The following is a 23,631-nucleotide window of genomic DNA, read 5'->3' as shown; positions in this document are numbered from 1 at the left end:
ACTCTAGGCATAACTATTAGTGGTATGGAAAGTTTTAATGGATGAAGGAACAATGAGATCAGCAGTAGTAACATTACTAAAACTAATAATGGCAGAGAGAGGAATAGTAGAAATACTGTTACTGGTATCACAACTAGTAGCAATAGTTGCAGAAGGATTCATCGTAGCTCTACAGGGGTCAGTAGTAATTAACATTAAGGCTTACCAATCCATTTAATTTTCCATGCTTTTGCTTTCTAAGTAGAGATAATTCATCTTAACAGTCTCTTTGAAATATTTTAAACATATGTCTGAAAGAGCATAGAAATAAATATGTTTAAGAAAATATGTCTGATCACTCTACATTTACATTGTAATAATTAGAGTTATCTGTTTCAACACCATCAATACATGTACTCAGCTTTTTAAATTATCAGCTGCATTTCTTTCTCATGCATTTTACGGTGATTCGTTTAAGGGCTATCTTACATGGCAGTATCCTATGTTATTCTGTCCTCACTGTTGGAACGAACTTGGTGAGCCTTAGGCAAGCCTTTGTCTATTGGGAAGAAGGTGCTCGGCGAGTGGAACTTTGAACAAGACAAAAATGTAATGTGAACTAATGATGATGACAGTTAACAATAGTTTGTTGCAAATTCATGGTTCTCATTGATAAGGAATCATGTAAAATTGCCCAATACTGTACCTATCTCCCTCAAGTTCACATACAGTCTTCACTACTGGACTCCAGTCAAATGCTCCAGGTTCATTCTTCAGCCACTTTTCAAGTTCGTGGCGGTTTGCGTCAGTGAAATCTGTAGCAATAATCTCTTCAAAGGCCTCACAGGCAGAGATTAATTGAAGTATAGAGGGTCCAGAACCAATGTCGATCAAGGTACGCCCTGATACATTACCTAATGGGAAACACGAAAACAGATCAGCAACTCAAATCCAGCAAGGTTACATTACTAAAGAGTTGAATGAACAAAAAAACATTCTTTCAAGTTAAACATGACAAAAGCAGGTAATAAAGACACACGGGACAAGTTCAGATGCAAATCATAGATGTAGCTTCAGGTTATACATTCGGGAGCAAGGAAGTGGAACAACAGAATAATAAAGTCGTCAATTAGCGGCATTCGGATTAAATTAAAATTATCATATTTGTACTTCATGAATTGAAAAATCCTAGTTTGCTGAACATTTTCTATTTCATATGTGATCGTTTGCATATGTAATCTTTTTACGAATTCACGAAACTAGAAGGTGGTGAAACTAGCAATCTGTCAGCAAACCTTTTATTGTGTCATTCTTTCGATGAATATGGTGATCAGCTGAGATGAGTTTTACTCTGACTTGTACAACTGTGAGTTTCTTCTCGGCCGCATAATGCATGTAAATAAATTAAAATCTGCCAATTGTGTTCAAATGTTGAATTGAAGTTGATCTCCACCAAATCAAATCTTACACCAAAGTGGGTAGAGAAAAATGCAAGGAGTTCTTTCAGTAAGAAATATTCATGAAAACTGTGGTAAAAATGTTTTATCATGAGGCAGGTACAACAGAGTAAAAAAAAGTCCGCTGTAACTAAAAACAAGCAGTTAATGAAACAGAATTTGTCTTCTGGGCCGACCCAACTTGCACAATTTGGTTGTGCTACAAATCCGTTTTGATATATAGCAATGTATTTGTTGTCTATCATATACTGATTGAACTATTGCAGGAATAACAATTTAATTTGTCGTGAAAAAAGTTAAAAAGTTAACTGGATGCATCCATTAAAAAACTGTCTTATGTACTAATAGTGCCTTATTAAATACATGTATTTATGTATTTATGTGATGTATTATTATGATCAAGCTTTCTACATATACATGTTACTTGCCTCTAGTCTATAATCGAAAGAGATACAGAACAAATATGAAATGTGTGGACCTAAAAAGAATCATGCTTACGATCAAGTCACTGAGAATTCAGTGTGTCCTTCCAGTCACTGCTTACATAATGATCATAGCTACATCTTGTTGCAATTGATAGAAAGGCACACACACTTACTCGTGTTAAGACCATCATCTTGGTTACGTGACATTCATCATATATATGACTATTGTTAGACCTGACAGCCTTAGGATTGTCATCCCCCACATTTTTGCCCACCTCCCTCCACTTTTCTCACACTGTTTTTGCTGGTTTTATGACTTTGTGCACTTTACCACTGCTAACCAGTGCTAAAATGTATATGCTCTCTCCCTTAAACATGGTAATATTGGTTCATTCCCACTTGGCATATTTAATTTACTTGTAAGTCCCTAGTAAAGTGCACTACATGGGCCCACGGCCTGTAAATTGAATGCTACTAGTGGGCCTGCAGCCCTGGTTGTGCTGTTGTGTAGACATTTTATGTATAGCTCTATGCACGTTAGTTTAACATACTAGGCCGCTGTGCACTTTGCCCTAGATATATTTTATTCAGCTTCGCACTGTTATTTTACAATAACCAGTTTTTACGGTCTTGTTTTAATTTCTTCTATCACACTGTTTAGCTTAGTTCAGCACTGTGATCTCAAATAATGCATTCTTGATCGCCCTGTGCTTCAGTCCAAGCTACAGTCTGGTACATTGCCTGTAAACGAGGTAGAAGTTTAGTCTCCAGCATTCGTAGAAAATACACATCCTTACGTAGGCACAGTTTCTTAGAACATCTGCGTGTTAGTTATAAAAACACTTTCTAGTCCTAGTAAACGTCAAGAGGAAGATTCCTGCCAGGGAACCACAACTGTACGCTGAATGCCCCGTTGCTGATGCAGATTATAGGCCTTTGCTCAGGTATGAGGGTTGATGTCCTCCCAGGGGAACCTCAAAGGCAGGCTTAGAGCTTAACATGCTGTGCTCAAAATATAACTTAGAGAGAGAACAAAATAGTGGCACCATGATAGCCTTATTCTTATGTTTCACTGTCATCGTCACTTTTTTAATATTACTGTGTTGTATAGTTCTGGTTATTGCAGCTCACGCTTTGCTATCCAAAATGCAGTTGTTTTATTAAACCAATCTTTAAAACTTATACTTCCTTTATTGTCATTTATATATGAGACCGCATTATGTATGAGAGAACTGGTTGTGACATGAGTGACCACGACTTCCCTGAGAAGTACTGATATGTCATGCGCTCGGCTGCCCAATTGTCTCTGCCATTTGGGAGAGATGAGGCACTGATAGTTAGCCGGAGCAAAACCCGGATTTGGAGTGACAAGCGTCATCCACCGTGGGTCAGATTCAGTCCCCCACATTGTGGACGATCTTGCTGCTCAAAATCCAGTAGTCTCATTAAGATAATGAGAGCCTACGCGACAGTGCCACCCACATAAGTAGCCCCTTAATCATGTCTCATGCCTGCCATTGCAAGGCCTGTGTGTGCAGTTTCACTGCCACTTCGACTTGCCATTTACAAATACTTGCCAAGCCTTAAACTTCCCTATTTCTACATATAAGTTACCCCTAAGGTAGGCCCTAGGTAACCCATAGGGCAGAGTGCTATGTAGGTAAAAGGCAGGACATGTACATGTGTGTTTTATATGTCCGGGTTGTGGAAAGCTCCTAGATTCGTTTTCCACTACTGTGAGGCCTGCTCCTTTCATAGGATAGCATTAGGACTACCCTCAAATACTGTTTGTGTGGTAGATTCTGGTCAGAAAGGGGTAACCAGGTCATATTTAGTATGGCCAGAATGGTAATAGAACATCCTGCTCATTGGTGAGGTTTGATTTTATATTACTATTTGAGAAATGCTACTTTTAGAAAGTGAGCATTTCTCTACACGCAAAATCCATCTGTGCCTTACAGCATGTCTCCAATCAACCCCTGGGCCAGGCTGGTTGACAGCAACCTTGTGCATTTCACCCAGACAACCAAAAACACAGGACAGTCAGTCATACCTGCACTAATCTGCATACTGAATGGGTCTTCTTGGGCTGGAAGAGTGGAGGGCCTGACACTTACATTTCAACTGCTAGTAGCCTGCCCTCACACAACAGACTGCCAAGCCCCTGTAGGAGGCTGGACTGGCTTGTAGTGAGTACCAAGGGGTACTTGCACCTTGCACCAGGCCCAGTTATCCCTTATTAATGTATAGGGTGTCTAGCAGCTTAGGCTGATAGATAATGGTAGCTTAGCAGAGCAGCTTAGGCTGAACTAGGAGACGTGTGAAGCTACTACAGTACCACTTAGTGTCATATGCACAATATCATAAGAAAACACAATACACAGTTATACTAAAAATAAAGGTACTTTATTTTTATGACAATATGCCAAAGTATCTTAGAGTGTACCCTCAGTGAGAGTATAGGAAATATACACAAGATATATATACACAATAGCAAAAATATGCAGTATAGTCTTAGAAAACAGTGCAAACAATGTATAGTTACAATAGGATGCAATGGGGAAACATAGGGATAGGGGCAACACAAACCATATACTCCAAAAGTGGAATGCGAACCACGAATGGACCCCAAACCTATGTGACCTTGTAGAGGGTCGCTGGGACTATTAGAAAATAGTGAGAGTTAGAAAAATAACCCTCCCCAAGACCCTGAAAAGTGAGTGCAAAGTGCACTAAAGTTCCCCTAAGGACAAAGAAGTCGTGTTAGAGGAATAATGCAGGAAAGACACAAACCAGCAATGCAACAACTGTGGATTTCCAATCTAGGGTACATGTGGAACAAGGGGACCAAGTCCAAAAGTCACAAGCAAGTCGGAGATGGGCAGATGCCCAGGAAATGCCAGCTGCGGGTGCAAAGAAGCTTCTACTGGACAGAAGAAGCTGAGGTTTCTGCAGGAACGAAAAGGGCTAGAGACTTCCCCTTTGGTGGACGGATCCCTCTCGCCTTGGAGAGTCGTGCAGAAGTGTTTTCCCGCCGGAAGGACACCAACAAGCCTTGCTAGTCGCAAATCGTGCGTTTGGCGTTTTTGGACACTGCTGGGGCCCAGGAGGGACCAGGAGATCGCAAATTGGACCTGAAGAGAGAGAGGACGTCGAGCAAGACAAAGAGCCCTCACTGAAGCAGGTAGCACCCAGAGAAGTGCCAGAAACAGGCACTACGAGGATGCGTGAAACGGTGCTTGCCGAAGTTGCACAAAGGAGTCCCACGTCGCCGGAGACCAACTTAGAAAGTCGTGCAATGCAGGTTAGAGTGCCGTGGACCCAGGCTTGGCTGTGCACAAAGGATTTCCGCCGGAAGTGCACAGGGGCCGGAGTAGCTGCAAAGTCGCGGTTCCCAGCAATGCAGCCCAGCGAGGTGAGGCAAGGACTTACCTCCACCAAACTTGGACTGAAGAGTCACTGGACTGTGGGGGTCACTTGGACAGAGTCGCTAGATTCGAGGGACCTCGCTCGTCGTGCTGAGAGGAGACCCAAGGGACCGGTAACGCAGCTTTTTGGTGCCTGCGGTTGCAGGGGGAAGATTCCGTCGACCCACGGGAGATTTCTTCGGAGCTTCTGGTGCAGAGAGGAGGCAGGCTACCCCCACAGCATGCACAAGCAGGAAAACAGTCGAGAAGGCGGCAGGATCAGCGTTACAGAGTTGCAGTAGTCGTCTTTGCTACTATGTTGCAGGTTTGCAGGCGTCCAGCGGGGTCAGCAGTCGATTCCTTATCAGAAGGTGAAGAGAGAGATGCAGAGGAACTCGGATGAGCTCTTGCATTCGTTATCTGAAGTTTCCCCAGAGACAGAGACCCTAAATAGCCAGAAAAGAGGGTTTGGCTACCTAGGAGAGAGGATAGGCTACTAACACCTGAAGGAGCCTATCAGCAGGAGTCTCTGACGTCACCTGGTGGCACTGGCCACTCAGAGCAGTCCAGTGTGCCAGCAGCACCTCTGTTTCCAAGATGGCAGAGGTCTGGAGCACACTGGAGGAGCTCTGGACACCTCCCAGGGGAGGTGCAGGTCAGGGGAGTGGTCACTCCCATTTCCTTTGTCCAGTTTCGCGCCAGAGCAGGGCTAAGGGGTCCCTGAACTGGTGTAGACTGGCTTATGCAGAAATGGGCACCAAATGTGCCCATGAAAGCATTTCCAGAGGCTGGGGGAGGCTACTCCTCCCCTGCCTTCACACCATTTTCCAGGGGGAGAGGGTGAAACACCCTCTCTCAGAGGAAGTCCTTTGTTCTGCCATCCTGGGACAAGCCTGGCTGGACCCCAGGAGAGCAGAAACCTGTCTGAGGGGCTGGCAGCAGCAGCAGCTGCAGTAAAACCCCAGGAAGGGCAGTTTGGCAGTACCAGGGTCTGTGCTACAGACCACTGGGATCATGGGATTGTGCCAACTATGCCAGGATGGCATAGAGGGGGCAATTCCATGATCATAGACATGTTACATGGCCATATTCGGAGTTACCATTGTGAAGCTACATATAGGTAGTGACCTATATGTAGTGCACGCGTGTAATGGTGTCCCCGCACTCACAAAGTTCAGGGAATTGGCTCTGAACAATGTGGGGGCACCTTGGCTAGTGCCAGGGTGCCCTCACACTAAGTAACTTTGCACCTAACCTTTACCAGGTAAAGGTTAGACATATAGGTGACTTATAAGTTACTTAAGTGCAGTGTAAAATGGCTGTGAAATAACGTGGACGTTATTTCACTCAGGCTGCAGTGGCAGGCCTGTGTAAGAATTGTCAGAGCTCCCTATAAGTTGCAAAAGAAATGCTGCAGCCCATAGGGATCTCCTGGAACCCCAATACCCTGGGTACCTCAGTACCATATACTAGGGAATTATAAGGGTGTTCCAGTAAGCCAATGTAAATTGGTAAAAATGGTCACTAGCCTGTTAGTGACAATTTGGAAAGAAATGAGAGAGCATAACCACTGAGGTTCTGATTAGCAGAGCCTCAGTGAGACAGTTAGTCACTACACAGGTAACACATTCAGGCACACTTATGAGCACTGGGGCCCTGGGTTACCAGGGTCCCAGTGACACATACAACTAAAACAACATATATACAGTGAAAAATGGGGGTAACATGCCAGGCAAGATGGTACTTTCCTACACAACCCCCCCCCAAACGAAGGACAATAAGACTAGCCATGACCTGATGAGTCTTCATTGTCTAAGTGGAAATATCTGGAGAGTCCATCTGCATTGGAGTGGCTACTCCCAGGTCTATGTTCCACTGTATAGTCCATTCCCTGTAGGGATATGGACCACCTCAACAATTTAGGATTTTCACCTTTCATTTGTTTTAGCCAAAGTAGAGGTTTGTGGTCTGTCTGAACAATGAAGTGAGTGCCAAACTGGTATGGCCTCAACTTCTTCAGAGCCCAGACCACAGCAAAGGCCTCCCTCTCAATGGCAGACCAACGCTTTTCTCTAGGGGTCAACCTCCTACTAATAAAAGCAACAGGTTGATCCTGGCCCTCAGAATTAAGTTGTGATAGGACTGCCCCTACTCCTAATTCAGATGCATCAGTTTGGACATAGAATTTTTTAGAGTAACAAGGGCTTTTCAGGACAGGTGCAGAGCACATGGCCTGCTTCAGCTCCTCAAAAGCTTTCTGACAGTTTGCTGTCCATAATACCTTTTTAGGCATTTTCTTGGATGTGAGGTCATTAAGACGGGCTGCAATGGAGCCATAGTTCTTAATGAACCTCCTGTAATACCCAGTGAGGCCTAGGAAGGCTCTCACCTGAGTCTGAGTGGTAGGGGGAACCCAATCAATAATAGTTTGGATTTTCCCCTGAAGTGGTGCAATCTGTTCCCCACCAACAAGGTGTCCCAGATAAACCACCTTACCCTGCCCTATCTGGCACTTTGAAGCCTTGATAGTGAGGCCTGCCTTTTGCAGGGCCTCCAAAACTTTCCATAGGTGGACCAGGTGATCATCCCAGCTGGAGCTAAAGACAGCTATATCGTCCAAATATGCTGCACTGAAAGCTTCCAGCCCTTGCAGGACTGTGTTCACCAACCTCTGAAAAGTGGCAGGTGCATTTTTCAAACCAAAAGGCATTACAGTAAACTGGTAATGTCCTCCAATGGTAGAAAATGCAGTCTTAGGTTTAGCATCTTCTGACAATTTGATCTGCCAATACCCTGCAGTCAAATCAAAAGTGCTTGGATACTTGGCAGATGCCAGTGTATCTATGAGCTCATCTGCCCTGGGTATAGGGTGAGCATCAGTTTTGGTTACCAAGTTGAGACCTCTATAGTCTACACAAAACCGCATTTCCTTCTTTCCATCTTTGGAATGGGGTTTTGGTACCAGTACCACAGGAGAAGCCCATGGACTGTCAGAGTGCTCAACCACTCCTAGTTCTAACATTTTCTGGACCTCTTGCTTTATGCAGTCCCTGACATGGTCAGGCTGCCTATAGATCTTACTTTTGACAGGTAAACTGTCTCCAGTATCTATAGTGTGCTCGCACCAAGAAGTGGTACCTGGCACAGTAGAGAAGAGTTCAGAGAATTGATCTAGGAGATTTATGCAATTGTCTTTCTGCTCAGCAGTAAGACAATCAGCCAAAACTACACCTTCCACAAGAGCATCTTGATCTGTGGAAGAGAAGAGATCAGGTAGAGGATCACTGTCTTCTTCCTGTCCCTCATCAGTTGCCATGAGCAGGGTGAGATCAGCCCTGTCATAGTAGGGTTTCAGGTGGTTGACATGGAGCACCCTAAGGGGACTCCTGGCAGTGCCTAAGTCAACTAAATAGGTGACTTCTCCCTTCTTTTCAACAATTGTGTGGGGACCACTCCATTTATCTTGGAGTGCTCTTGGGGCCACAGGCTCCAAGACCCACACTTTCTGCCCTGGTTGGTACTGAACCAAAACAGCCTTCTGATCATGCCATTGCTTCTGGAGCTCTTGGCTGGCCTGAAGGTTTTTACTGGCCTTTTTCATGTACTCAGCCATCCTTGATCTGAGGCCAAGTACATAATCCACAATATCCTGCTTAGGAGCTTTTAAAGGTTGTTCCCAACCCTCCTTTACAAGTGTGAGTGGACCCCTAACAGGGTGTCCAAAAAGAAGTTCAAAGGGGCTGAAGCCCACTCCTTTCTGGGGTACCTCCCTGTAGGCAAAAAGGAGGCATGGTAGAAGGATATCCCATCTCCTGCGGAGTTTTTCAGGGAGACCCATAATCATGCCTTTGAGAGTTTTATTAAATCTCTCCACCAGTCCATTTGTTTGTGGATGATAGGGTGTTGTGAACTTGTACGTTACACCACACTCCTTCCACATGGCCTTTAAGTATGCAGACATGAAATTGCTTCCTCTGTCTGATACCACTTCCTTTGGGAAGCCCACCCTGGAAAATATTCCTAGGAGGGCCTTTGCCACTGCAGGTGCTGTAGTGGTCCTTAAAGGAATAGCTTCAGGATATCTTGTGGCATGGTCCACTACCACCAAGATAAACCTATTGCCTCAAGCAGTAGGAGGGTCAAGGGGGCCAACTATGTCAACCCCTACCCTTTCAAAGGGAACCCCAACCACAGGCAGTGGGATAAGGGGTGCCTTTGGGGTGCCACCTGTCTTGCCACTGGCTTGACAGGTTTCACAGGACTTACAAAATTCCTTTGTGTCCTCAGACATCCTAGGCCAATGAAACAGGGGAACAAGCCTGTCCCAAGTTTTCATTTGTCCTAGGTGCCCAGCTAAGGGAATGTCATGTGCCAGTGTTAGGAGGAACTTTCTGTACTCCTGAGGAATCACTAATCTCCTGGCAGCTCCAGGTTTAGGATCCCTATGCTCAGTGTACAAGAGGTTGTCCTCCCAGTAAACTCTGTGAGAGTCACTGACATCCCCATTAGCCTGTTTGACAGCTTGCTGTCTGAGACCCTCTAATGTGGGACAGGTTTGCTGTGCCACACTCAGCTCCTCTCTGGCAGGCCCCCCTTCACCCAAAAGCTCAGCAGTGTCTGCTTCCAGCTCCTCTGGTGTAGGTTCTGCACAGGGAGGGAATTCTTCTTCCTCAGAAGTAGAATCCACTGTAGAGGGAGGGATAGTAGGAAGTGGTTTGCTTCTACTAGCCCTAGCTTTAGGGAGCACTTGGTCCATTCTTCCAGGATCCAAGCTTCCCTGTCCTTTTTGCTTTTTGGCCTGAGCCCTTGTCAAAGCAAAAATATGCCCTGGGATGCCCAGCATTGCTGCATGGGCCTCCAACTCCACATCTGACCAAGCTGATGTCTCCAAATCATTCCCTAATAGACAGTCTACAGGTAAATCTGAAGCTACCACAACTTTCTTTGGACCAGTAACCCCCCCCCAGTTGAGATTTACAACAGCCATGGGGTGGCTAAGTGTGTTGTTGTGAGCATCGGTTACTTGGTACTGGTGACCAAGTAGGTGTTGTTCAGGGTGGACCAGTTTCTCTATGACCATAGTCACACTGGCACCAGTGTCCCTGTAGGCCTGAACCTCAACACCATTTATTAGGGGTAGCTGCTTGTACTTATCCATATTAAGGGGACAAGCAACTAAGTTGGCTAAATCAATAGCCCCCTCAGAGACTAAACAGCCTCTGTGGCCTCCCTAACAAGGCCAACCCCAACTAAATTACCAAAAGTGAGCCCAGCTACTCCCTTGGATTGGCTATTAGTAGGTTTGCTCCCACCACCACTGCTATTAGTAGGGACACTAGGTGTAGCAGTAGGGGTTGTAGTGATAGGAGCAGTGGTGCTTTTCTTTGGACAACTGGGATCTGTTGTCCAATGGCCTTTTATTTTACATAAATAGCACCATGGTTTCTTTTCCTTGTTCAGATTAAAGGAGGATTTGGACCCACCACCCCCACCAGAGTGTTTTTGTGGGCCTGATGAAGACTCATTTTTAGATTTGTCCCCACCCTTGTCTGAAGACTTACCATCCTTCTTTTTGTTGCCATCTTTGTCACCCCCTGTATGAACTTTTCTGTTCACTCTTGTTCTGACCCATTTGTCTGCCTTCTTTCCCAATTCTTGGGGAGAGGTCAGATCAGAGTCCACCAAGTACTGGTGCAACAAATCAGACACACAATTATTAAGAATATGCTCTCTCAGGATTAGGTTATACAGGCTGTCATAATCAGTAACTTTACTGCCATGTAACCACCCCTCCAAGGCCTTCACTGAATGGTCAATGAAATCAACCCAGTCTTGTGAAGACTCCTTTTTGGTCTCTCTGAACTTTATCCTGTATTGTTCAGTGGTTAAGCCATAACCATCCAGGAGTGCATTCTTAAGAACTTGGAAATTATTAGCATCATTTTCTTTCACAGTAAGGAGCCTATCCCTACCTTTTCCACTAAATGATAGCCATAGGATAGCAGCCCACTGCCTTTGAGGGACATCCTGTACAACACAGGCCCTCTCAAGTGCAGCAAACCACTTGTTAATGTCATCCCCCTCCTTATAAGGGGGAACTATCTTGTGCAGATTCCTGGAATCATGCTCTTTTGCAGGATGACTATGGGGAATACTGTACTGCTGCTGCCACCATGGGTTTCTAAACCCAACTTCTGTCTTTCCTTCTCTAGTTCAAAAGACTGTCTATCCAAATCCAGCTGTTGCTTTTTAAGCTTCAGTCTGGTTTGTTCCACCCTCAACTTATTGAGTTCCCTCTCTAACATTCTGTCATCAGGGTTGGTGGGAGGGACATTCCTAGATACAGAGGTATGATGGCAATGAACAGAAGGAGACCTGTCCCTTACAGAAGCCACCCTAACATCTTGGTTAACAGAAACATTACTACCAGTATGGTGAGAATAAATGCTTTTGTTATGATGTGAGACAACACTATTTGTATGGTGTGGCTCATCATCATTACCAACTATGCTAGACTGTCTAGTAATGGGCAGGCTAGGAAGTTTCTTTCCTGAATCTTTTCCTGGGGGAGTCCCTGAATCAGATTGGGAACTATTAGGTACTTTTTCAACAGATGAGGCACCTATGGCCTTATCCTGTTCTCTAAGCATGTTAAGTAACAGTTCCAAGGAAGGATTCTTCCCTACACTCAAACCTCTCTCTATACAGAGACTCCTTGCTCTTTTCCAGCTAAGGTTGTCATATGCAAGTTTGGACAGATCAACATTTTGGCCTGTGCCAGACATTTTTTAGAGAGAGTTAAAGTGATAGAAAAAGAGAAAAAAGTTTTCAGAACTTTTTGGAAAGACAGAAAAAAAACTTTTTAAACTTTTAAGAACTTTTTTGAAAGTTTAGAAGTACTTTTCAGCACTTAGAAAAGAGTGAAAAGAGGAAATGCAAAACTTTTTGGCTATGTGTATATACACTGACCTTGTTTTGTATATTTTTCTCTTATGAAAAGTACAATGACAAGAGTGGTAAGTAGTCTCAAAGCACTTATCCCACCACTGCAAAACCAATGTAGGAGGCTGGACTGGCTTGTAGTGAGTACCAAGGGGTACTTGCACCTTGCACCAGGCCCAGTTATCCCTTATTAGTGTATAGGGTGTCTAGCAGCTTAGGCTGATAGATAATGGTAGCTTAGCAGAGCAGCTTAGGCTGAACTAGGAGACGTGTGAAGCTACTACAGTACCACTTAGTGTCATATGCACAATATCATAAGAAAACACAATACACAGTTATACTAAAAATAAAGGTACTTTATTTTTATGACAATATGCCAAAGTATCTTAGAGTGTACCCTCAGTGAGAGGATAGGAAATATACACAAGATATATATACACAATAGCAAAAATATGCAGTATAGTCTTAGAAAACAGTGCAAACAATGTATAGTTACAATAGGATGCAATGGGGAAACATAGGGATAGGGGCAACACAAACCATATACTCCAAAAGTGGAATGCGAACCACGAATGGACCCCAAACCTATGTGACCTTGTAGAGGGTCGCTGGGACTATTAGAAAATAGTGAGAGTTAGAAAAATAACCCTCCCCAAGACCCTGAAAAGTGAGTGCAAAGTGCACTAAAGTTCCCCTAAGGACAAAGAAGTCGTGTTAGAGGAATAATGCAGGAAAGACACAAACCAGCAATGCAACAACTGTGGATTTCCAATCTAGGGTACCTGTGGAACAAGGGGACCAAGTCCAAAAGTCACAAGCAAGTCGGAGATGGGCAGATGACCAGGAAATGCCAGCTGCGGGTGCAAAGAAGCTTCTACTGGACAGAAGAAGCTGAGGTTTCTGCAGGAACGAAAAGGGCTAGAGACTTCCCCTTTAGTGGACGGATTCCTCTCGCCTTAGAGAGTCGTGCAGAAGTGTTTTCCCGCCGGAAGGACACCAACAAGCCTTGCTAGTTGCAAATTGTGCGTTTGGTGTTTTTGGACGCTGCTGGAGCCCAGGAGGGACCAGGAGGTCGCAAATTGGACCTGAAGAGAGAGGGGACGTCGAGCAAGACAAAGAGCCCTCATTGAAGCAGGTAGCACCTGGAGAAGTGCCAGAAACAGGCACTATGAGGATGCGTGAAACGGTGCTCGCCGAAGTTGCACAAAGGAGTCCCACGTCGCCGGAGACCAACTTAGAAAGTCGTGCAATGCAGGTTAGAGTGCCGTGGACCCAGGCTTGGCTGTGCACAAAGGATTTCCGCCGGAAGTGCACAGGGGCCGGAGTAGCTGCAAAGTCGCGTTTCCCAGCAATGCAGCCCAGCGAGGTGAGGCAAGGACTTACCTCCACCAAACTTGGACTGAAGAGTCACTGGACTGTGGGGGTCACTTGGACAGAGTCGCTGGATTCGAGGGACCTCGCTCGTCGTGCTGAGAGGAGACCCAAGGGACCGGTAATGCAGCTTTTTGGTGCCTGCGGTTGCAGGGGGAAGATTCCGTCGACCCACGGGAGATTTCTTCGGAGCTTCTGGTGCAGAGAGGAGGCAGGCTACCCCCACAGCATGCACAAGCAGGAAAACAGTCGAGAAGGCGGCAGGATCAGCGTTACAGAGTTGCAGTAGTCGTCTTTGCTACTATGTTGCAGGTTTGCAGGCTTCCAGCGCGGTCAGCAGTCGATTCCTTATCAGAAGGTGAAGAGAGAGATGCAGAGGAACTCGGATGAGCTCTTGCATTCGTTATCTGAAGTTTCCCCAGAGACGGAGACCCTAAATAGCCAGAAAAGAGGGTTTGGCTACATAGGAGAGAGGATAGGCTACTAGCACCTGAAGGAGCCTGTCAGCAGGAGTCTCTGACGTCACCTGGTGGCACTGGCCACTCAGAGCAGTCCAGTGTGGCAGCAGCACCTCTGTTTCCAAGATGGCAGAGGTCTGGAGCACACTGGAGGAGCTCTGGACACCTCCCAGGGGAGGTGCAGGTCAGGGGAGTGGTCACTCCCCTTTCCTTTGTCCAGTTTCACGCCAGAGCAGGGGCTAAGGGGTCCCTGAACCGGTGTAGACTGGCTTATGCAGAATTGGGCACCTCTGTGCCCAACAAAGCATTTCCAGAGGCTGGGGGAGGCTACTCCTCCCCTGCCTTCACACCATTTTCCAAAGGGAGAGGGTGTCACACCCTCTCTCAGAGGAAGTTCTTTGTTCTGCCATCCTGGGCCAGGCCTGGCTGGACCCCAGGAGGGCAGATGCCTGTCTGAGGGGTTGGCAGCAGCAGCAGCTGCAGTGAAACCCCAGGAAGGGCAGTTTGGCAGTACCAGGGTCTGTGCTACAGACCACTGGGATCATGGGATTGTGCCAACTATGCCAGGATGGCATAGAGGGGGCAATTCCATGATCATAGACATGTTACATGGCCATATTCGGAGTTACCATTGTGAAGCTACATATAGGTAGTGACCTATATGTAGTGCAAGCGTGTAATGGTGTCCCCGCACTCACAAAGTTCAGGGAATTGGCTCTGAACAATGTGGGGGCACCTTGGCTAGTGCCAGGGTGCCCTCACACTAAGTAACTTTGCACCTAACCTTTTCCAGGTAAAGGTTAGACATATAGGTGACTTATAAGTTACTTAAGTGCAGTGTAAAATGGCTGTGAAATAACGTGTACGTTATTTCACTCAGGCTGCAGTGGCAGGCCTGTGTAAGAATTGTCAGAGCTCCCTATGGGTGGCAAAAGAAATGCTGCAGCCCATAGGGATCTCCTGGAACCCCAATACCCTGGGTACCTCAGTACCATATACTAGGGAATTATAAGGGTGTTCCAGTAAGCCAATGTAAATTGGTAAAAATGGTCACTAGCCTGTTAGTGACAATTTGGAAATAAATGAGAGAGCATAACCACTGAAGTTCTGATTAGCAGAGCCTCAGTGAGACAGTTAGTCACTACACAGGTAACACATTCAGGCACACTTATGAGCACTGGGGCCCTGGGTTACCAGGGTCCCAGTGACACATACAACTAAAACAACATATATACAGTGAAAAATGGCGTAACATGCCAGGCAAGATGGTACTTTCCTACAGCCCCATACTGGGACTCTGGCAGACAGACCTGTACTGAAAGGGGAATTTGTGAACTTCAAAACCACTCTTTCAAGACTCCCCCACATCAAGGGCATTCTTGGGAATATAAACTGTGTCTCTGACCCCCACCAACTCAGACACTTCTGCACATAAACCTCCAAACTGTCAAGAGGAACTGCCTGGCTGCCCAAAGGACTCATCTGGACTGCTTTGCTGAGAAGTACTGCTAGCCTGCTGTTGCCCTGCTGACCTCTGACTTTGCTGAGAAGTGCTCTCCAAGGACTTGGATTGAGCTTACCCCCTGTTTTCTGAAGTCTCAGGGCCAAAAAGACTTATTCTCTTCAGGAAATTCCTTGTGTGTTGAAAATCCATGCACAGGCTTCTGGAAACAATGCACAGCCTGCCTTGCAACCGAGAAATCGCTACACAGCCAAACTGGAATGATGCAGCTCACCCGCTTTGCGACAGAAAAGTCGATGCACAGCCCTACCGGATCGATGCACAGCCGAACCGGAACAACAAAGTTGTTTCCCTGAATGTAAAATCAATGCAACGCCTGCTGTGAGACAGAAAATTCAATGCATTGCCCTCCCAGATCAGTGCAACGCCTGTGACTTCTTCCAGTGCACCCAGGATTTCCCCGCATCATCCCTGGTCGTCAAAAAGATCCCCGCATCGCAGTGAGGAACCAAGACTGCGTTCTGAAAAATGATGTAAGCCTCTTGCAACGTGGAAAGAAATAATGCAATATCTGTACTGCGTGTGAAAATCTGATGCACACCTTATTTTTACACGCATCTTCTCCTCTGTGGTCTCCGTGTGTGTTATTTTTTACACAAACCAGGTGCTTTGTGTAATCAAAAGACAACTGTTGATTTCTAAGATTTAAGACTTTTTTTAAGCCTGCAAAAATGATATTTCAATCTGTGCTGATTGAATCTTTATCGTTTCAACCTTGTTTTATTTTAACTAGATAAATATTATCTATTTTTTAAAACCTGTGTGGTATATTTTTGTGGTGTTTGTACTGTGTTACTGTCTGATTTATTGCACAAATACTTTACACATTGCCTTCTAAGTCAAGCCTGCCTGCTCTGTGCAAGCTACCAGAGGGTGAGCACAGGATAATTTGCTTGTCTTGTGACTTACCCTGACTAGGATTGTGGTCCCTAATTGGACAAGGGTGTGTACCTCTGCCAATTAGAGACCCCATTTCTAACACTTATCACATATTAAAATGTTGGGGCAGATTTTTGTACGTATTAAACAACTGCCATTTTGCGAGAATAGATCATTGTTTAAAATTGAATCCTGGTTAAGGAACAGTGATGATTTCTGTTATCTTGCCTAAATGCTGATTATTACCAGGTATTGATAGTATGCAGTTGTGGCCATATTATGTTTCCCAGTGCATATTTGCCTTGATATAGCGTTGCAAAGCATACCAAAGATATTGAAAGATTGTTAGAGTTTCATGTTCATGCATGTGTACTCATGGTTGTCTAGTATCAGCAGGCAGGTATCGGGATGAGAAGGTGTCATGGAAAGGAAGGTGAGAGAGAGAGAGAGACAGAGAGAGAGAGACAGAGAGAGAGAGAGAGAGAGCTGGGGCAGTAGAACATCAATTACATGGGAGGACCGTTGATGATGAGGAGATAATCGTGTGAGTGACTGGAGAGAAACAAGTCCCTCATACACTTGAATGAATGGAGACCCTAAGAAGTGGAAAGACACAGATACGTGCACAGAATGCGAGGAAAGATCTAATTAGCTCTAGACTTGTCTATGCTAAATTATGACTTGTCTCAAGGAAAACCTCAACAAGTCAATGCTTTGAAGTGGGCTGATCCAAAGTTCAGCTCTAAATATATGCAAAATATTATGTACAATAGGACAGTCAACTACTGACTGCTTAAACCTGCTTGTAGGTAAGACCTAGAATGAGTGAAAATGATTGTCATAAAGGACAGTGGTGAAGTATTGTCAAGTAAAAACGTGTGTAAGTTTATTTCAAAGTAAGAATACTAGCAGTTGAGATTTCCTATGTGACAGTACATACACATAACTATAGCAATGATAACCTGAAATTGGTATAGAAAGGTAAATGCACCAATTTCGCCCATCACCTATCTGGACAGGAAGTGTCATCTAGTTTCCCAGCATCCACTTAAACAGGAAATCACATCACTGCTTTCCAGCCAGGACCGTGTTTAAAGAAAAAGCCTAGCAATGGATATCACACACCATTAGCCATCTGCACAGAAAGTGACATCACTGGTTTCCTTCAAAACCATCTTTAAAAAATTAGCATGGTAAATGCACTTCATTGCCCATTATCTGTTTGCACAAATAGTGACATCAGTACATTTTCCAGTTTCTATCTCACAGGAATTAACATCACTGGTTTTGCAGTTTGCTCAAGCACCACAAGCCTACTTCCACCTCTTGCTATAGTTTTATAATGGTTAGCTCAGTTATCTCTGTAAGCTTGTAGGAGGGTGGCCTGGCTTATAGTGGGTACCTAGTGGTATTTACACCTAGTGCCAGGTCCAGTTATCCCATATTAGTAGATTAGTAGTGTTCTAGCAGCTTAGGCTGATAGAGGTAGCTATAGCAGAGCAGCTTGGGCTGAACTAGGAGACATGCAAACCTCCCACTATACCACTTATATCATATAGCAATTTATCATAAGAAACACAATCCTCAGAGTTACTTTATTTTAGTGACAATCTGCCAAAAGTTTCTCAGAGGATATACTCCCTTAGGGGGTAAGTAAAATACACAAAATATACACACAAACCAAAATCAGGTAAGTAAAACACTTAGAAAAGTAGTGCAAGCACTGTAGAACACAATAGAATGCAATAGGAGACAATAGGCCTATGGGCAACACAAACCATGTACTCCAAAAGTGGAATGCGAACCACAAATGGACCCCAGGTCTAGTGTAGTGTGTAGAGGGTCACTGGGAGTGTAAGAAAACTCTAAGGGTGTTCAAGATACCCTACCCAAGACCCTGAAAAGTAGGAGTAAAGTTACCCTACTACCCCTGAAAAACAGTAAAGTCAAGATAACGAGATTCTACAAAGGCAGCAACTGACTGCAAAGCACTGAAAATGCATTCCTGGACCTGAGGACCTGCAAAGGAATGGGACCAAGTCCAAGAGTCACGCAAGTATCCAGGAGGGGCAGGAGCCCACTAAACCCCGGATGAAGGTGCAAAAGGGCTACCTCTGGGTGGAAGAAGCCAAAGATTCTGCAACAACAGAAGGTGCCAGGAACTTCTCCTTTGGTCAGAAGATGTCCCATGGCGTGCTGGAGGATGCAGAGTTGTTTCCACGCAGACAGACCGCAAACTAGCCTTGCTAGCTGCAAGAGTTGCAGTTGAAGATAATGGGTGCTGCCAGGGCACAGGAAGGACCAGGAGGTTGCCCCTTAGAGGAGGAGACAGCGGGGGTGCTCAGCAACAGAGATAGCCCAGGCAGAAGCAGACAGCACCCACAGAAGTACTTGAACAGGCATTCAAGAAATCTGAGCAGGGCGGTCATCTCAGTACAACAAAAGAGGGTCCCACGAAGTCAGAGGTCAACTCAGCGTGTTGGCCAATGCAGGATGGAGTGCTGGGGACCTGGGCTGTGCACGAAGGAAGTCTTGCAAAAGTGCACAGAAGCCCTAGCAGCTGCAGATCACACAGAACACAGGATTACTGTCTGGCAAGGACTTACCTCAACCAAATTTGGACAGAAGGATCACTGGACTGTTGGGTGACTTGGATCCAGCTCCTGTTTTCCAGGGACCACGCTCGTCAAGATGAGAGGGGACCCAGAAGACCGGTGATGCAGAAGTTTGGTGCCTGCATTATCAGGGGGAAGATTCCGTCGACCCACAGGAGATTTCTTCTTGGCTTCCAGTGCAGGGTGAAGGCAGACAGCCCTCAGAGCATGCACCACCAGGAAACAGTCGAGAAAGCCAGCAGGATTATGTGCTACAATGTTGCTGGTAGTCTTCTTGCTACTTTGTTGCGGTTTTGCAGGCGTCCTGGAGCAGTCAGCGGTTAATCCTTGGCAGAAGTCGAAGAGAGAAGTGCAGAGGAACTCTGGTGAGCTCTTGCTTTCGTTATCTGAAGAGAAACCCACAGGAGAGACCCTAAATAGCCCTCAGAGGAGGATTGGCTACCTAACCAGGTAAGAGCGTATAAGGAGGGGTCTCTGACGTCACCTGCTGGCACTGGCCACTCAGAGGTCTCCATTGTGCCCTCACACCTCGGCATTCAAGATGGCAGAGGTCTGAGATACACTGGAGCAGCTCTGGGCACCACCCCTGGGGTGATGATGGACAGGGGAGTGGTCACTCCCATTTCCTTTTTTTTTTTTTTTGTCCTCATCTCACTACCCACGCTTCAGCAGGAGGGACCTTTGGTTTGTATTTTCCAGGGATAGACCCCTCAATATCAATGGGCGAAACCACCTGTCCTTCACACACCAAGTCTTCCCACATATATCATTGGCCACACGCTGCCATTTGCTCACATGTTGGTCATACCAGAGCAACACCCGATAGGTGGAGGGGAGTATTTAATCGTTACTGAAGAAGGGGAACCACATAACACAGAACAAGTCATGTTTACTGCAGACCGCCCAGAACTCATCCCTTCTACTAAAAGGACCTGCTTGTTCCAGATTGCATAGACATTTTACCGACATTTGCCACTTCTGGACTGTAGGAGTTAATGAGCAAACCCATTTACAACAGATTTCACGTCGAGCCAAGAGCATCAATACAAACAACAGATATTCTTGCTGCACAGAGATCACTCTCATTTCCTTTGTCCATTTTCGTGCCAGAGCAGGGGCTGGGGCTCCCTGAACCGGTGTAGACTGGCTTATGCAAGGAGGGCACCATCTGTGCCCTTCAAAGCATTCCCAGAGGCCAGGAGAGGCTACTCCTCTCAGGCCCTTAACACCTATTTCCAAAGTGAGAGGGTGTAACACCCTCTCTCAGAGGAAATCCTTTGTTCTGCCTTCCTGGGATCGGACCTGTGGATGCATGGGATTGGCACCCCAATACCAGATTTGGCTTGGGGGGGCAATTCCATGATCTTAGACATGTTACATGGCCATATTCAGAGTTCCCATTGTGAAGCTACACATAGGTATTTGATCTATATGTAGTTCACACATGTAATGGTGTCCTCGCACTCACAAAGTCTGGGGAAATTGCCCTGAACAATGTGAGGGCACCTTGGCTAATGCCAGGGTGCCCCCACACTTATTAACTTTGCACCTAACCTTCACTAAGTGAGGGTTAGACATATAGGTGACTTATAAGTTACTTAAGTGCAGTGTAAAATGGCTGGGAAATAACGTGGACGTTATTTCACTCAGGCTGCAGTGGCAGTCCTATGTAAGAATTGTCTGAGCTCCCTATGTGTGGCAAAAGAAATGCTGCAGCCCATAGGGATCTCCTGGAACCCCAATGCCCTGGGTACCTAGGTACCACATACTAGGGAATTATAAGGGTGTTCCATTGTGCCAATCAGGATTGGTAAAATTAGTCACTAGCCTGCAGTGACAATTTTAAAAGCAGAGAGAGCATAAACACTGAGGTTCTGGTTAGCAGAGCCTCAGTGATACAGTTAGGCACAATACAGGGAACACATATAGGCCACAATTTATGAGCACTGGGGTTCTGGCTAGCAGGATCCCAATGACACATATCAAAAACACTGACACCATAGGGTTTCCACTATGAGCACTGGGGCCCTGGCTAGCAGGATCCCATTGAGACAGTAAAAACACCCAGACATATACTCACAAACAGGCCAAAAGTGGGGGTAACAAGGCTAGAAAGAGGCTACCTTCCTACAAAGCTTACAGGCTTATTTCTCTAATTGAATTCTGCCTCAATTGAACAGTGCGGATAGTTGTTCACCAGCGGCCACTTTGCCCAAGGCTCTACAGGCGTCCTTCATCCATCCGTCCCTCCCACAACCTCCCATTTCAGACTCCACTGATTCCACACAAGTAGAGCCTCCTGGCCCCTGTGCGTTTTGCACTTCATGGCCTCCTAGTTTTCATTTACAGTTCCCATAAGTTATATTGCCTGCTTTCGGTTACGAGTCCACCGCACCCATTGTACCCGGAGCAACATTCTGATCTTGGACTGCCACATACATTGTAGAATTTTGAACAAAACTGACTATGGTCTTGCTCACCTGATATGTACACTGATCACTTTTTTTACTTGTGTATCATACTAAAGAAAGCACAATAAATGTTTTCTCACTGGCACCCATCTTTCATTATTACTTATATGTTTCTTCATAACATGAGATAATAATTACCAATCATATTGTTCTCGTGTGTTAGGGACCACTGTTTTTGGTAAATACTTCACTGGCTTACCAGCATTGACCTGTACATAAAATTATATCACTGGTTTTCATTCAAAACCATCTTTAAAAAAAAGTCAGGGAAATTGAGTTCATTCCCTTGCATCAATCTCCACAGGAAGTTACATCAATACTTTTCTCAGCATTTATAAGCACAGAAAGTGACATTACTTTCTAACTTCATCCTCCTTCAATAACTCCTCACGGTGTTCCATCGTTTCAGTGTCCTGAGCAAAGTGCAAAACCAGGACGTTGTTTTTTTTATTATTTTTTTAGGGCAAGACAGAGCCTGGGGCTAGAACTCCTGTTCCACTGAAACCCACAAAAAAGCTATAATCATACGCCTCACAGAGCACACCATTCTGCTAATCCCCACAGTAATACAGAGACCTAGATGATACATACATTCACATAGCATCCTCTAGACAAATACACTCTACCTCATACACTTTCCACTAATTACTGCCCATCTTAAATCCACAGAATAGACATTTGAACTCATGCTTCCTAATACATGCTCTTTGGTACTTCACAAACCTGCCTTCTCAGATATCACCACCTCTCATAGGCTTGATGCTCTCTTCATCACAGAGACATAGGCCCTCATTCTGACCTTGGCGGGCGGCGGAGGCCGCCCGCCAAAGTCCCGCCGTCAGGTTACCGTTCCGCGGTCGAAAGACCGCGGCGGTAATTCTGACTTTCCCGCTGGGCTGGCGGGCGGTCTCGTTCAGACCGCCAGCCAGCCCAGCGGGAAAGAGGCTTCCACAATGAAGCCGGCTCGGAATCGAGCCGGCGGAGTGGAAGCTGTGCGACGGGTGCAGTTGCACCCGTCGCGTATTTCACTGTCTGCGCAGCAGACAGTGAAATACATGTAGGGGCCCTCTTACGGGGGCCCCTGCAATGCCCATGCCAGTGGCATGGGCACTGCAGGGGCCCCCAGGGGCCCCGCGACCCCCCCTACCGCCATCCGGATCTCGGCGGTCCGACCGCCGGGATCTGGATGGCGGTAGGGGGGGTCAGAATCCCCGCGGCGGTGCAGCAAGCTGCGCCGCCGCGGAGGATTCAATGGGGCCGCGGTACACTGGCGGGACCCCGCCAGTGGTGCCGGTCCGACCGCGGCTTTACCGCCGCGGTCGGAATCCCCAATGAAGCACCGCCGGCTTGTCGGCGGTGCTCCCGCGGTCCTCCGCCCTGGCGGTCAAAGACCGCCAGGGTCAGAATGAGGGCCATAGTTCATTAATCCCATCATCATGGAACATCCTTCATGAGACTCCCCATCCGGAGTAGACTTTTGGGGCATTTGTGAGACCTCCTCTTTTTGCCATTGTTGCTCCCCTTTTTTTATATGAGAAGGGACTGAACCCTCTTTTTTGGGATCAGCCCTCTGGGACGTTTTAGCCACCCTGGTACCCACCTGTACATCAGCTGCCTTACTAAGCAACCTGGGGTTAGACAACTTGGAAACTACTAAATGCTGCTGTAGCTCTGAATGTAAATTATTCAAGATGTGCTCCTTCATCAACAGATTATGTAGTTCATCATAAGTAGTGACTATATTGCATTGGGGGTGTTCCGTGTCTATGTGTGTGTCCTGGAAATTATTTCAGTACTCTTCAAGTGTGAGACCAAGCTTTTGAGGAAGAGCATCCTTCATGTGACTGTAGGATTCAGTTACCTCCTTTTCTAGAGTCAGGAGTGTATCTATCACCTGTCTTGTTACTAACTCCCATAGTAATTCACCCTAGTATAGCTAACTCATTCTGCATATTCTCATTACCCTTTTGTGGGAGGCAACCTATTTTCAATATTGTCCCCCACCACAAAGCTAGACACAATACCATTGGCCATGCAAATGGTTAGTGGCCCCTCTACAGACACTTCACCATTGTTTCAACCATCTTGACTGAACAGTCAACCCA

General features: G+C 45.9%; 1 protein-coding gene across 1 annotated transcript in view; it reads right to left on the bottom strand.

The window, feature by feature from the left end:
* Positions 1-23,631, bottom strand: part of LOC138284997 (nicotinamide N-methyltransferase-like) — a 177,315-nt gene that overhangs the window by 76,010 nt on the left and 77,674 nt on the right. The window contains exon 2 of the mRNA XM_069224397.1: positions 686-893. Within this exon, the coding sequence (XP_069080498.1) occupies positions 686-893 (208 nt within the window). The remainder of the gene's footprint in view (positions 1-685; positions 894-23,631) is intronic.

The sequence above is a fragment of the Pleurodeles waltl genome, chromosome 3_1 (assembly GCF_031143425.1).
Source record: "Pleurodeles waltl isolate 20211129_DDA chromosome 3_1, aPleWal1.hap1.20221129, whole genome shotgun sequence".
In the NCBI taxonomy this organism is placed as follows: Eukaryota; Metazoa; Chordata; class Amphibia; order Caudata; family Salamandridae; genus Pleurodeles; species Pleurodeles waltl.
This window is presented reverse-complemented; position numbering and strand designations above follow the sequence as displayed.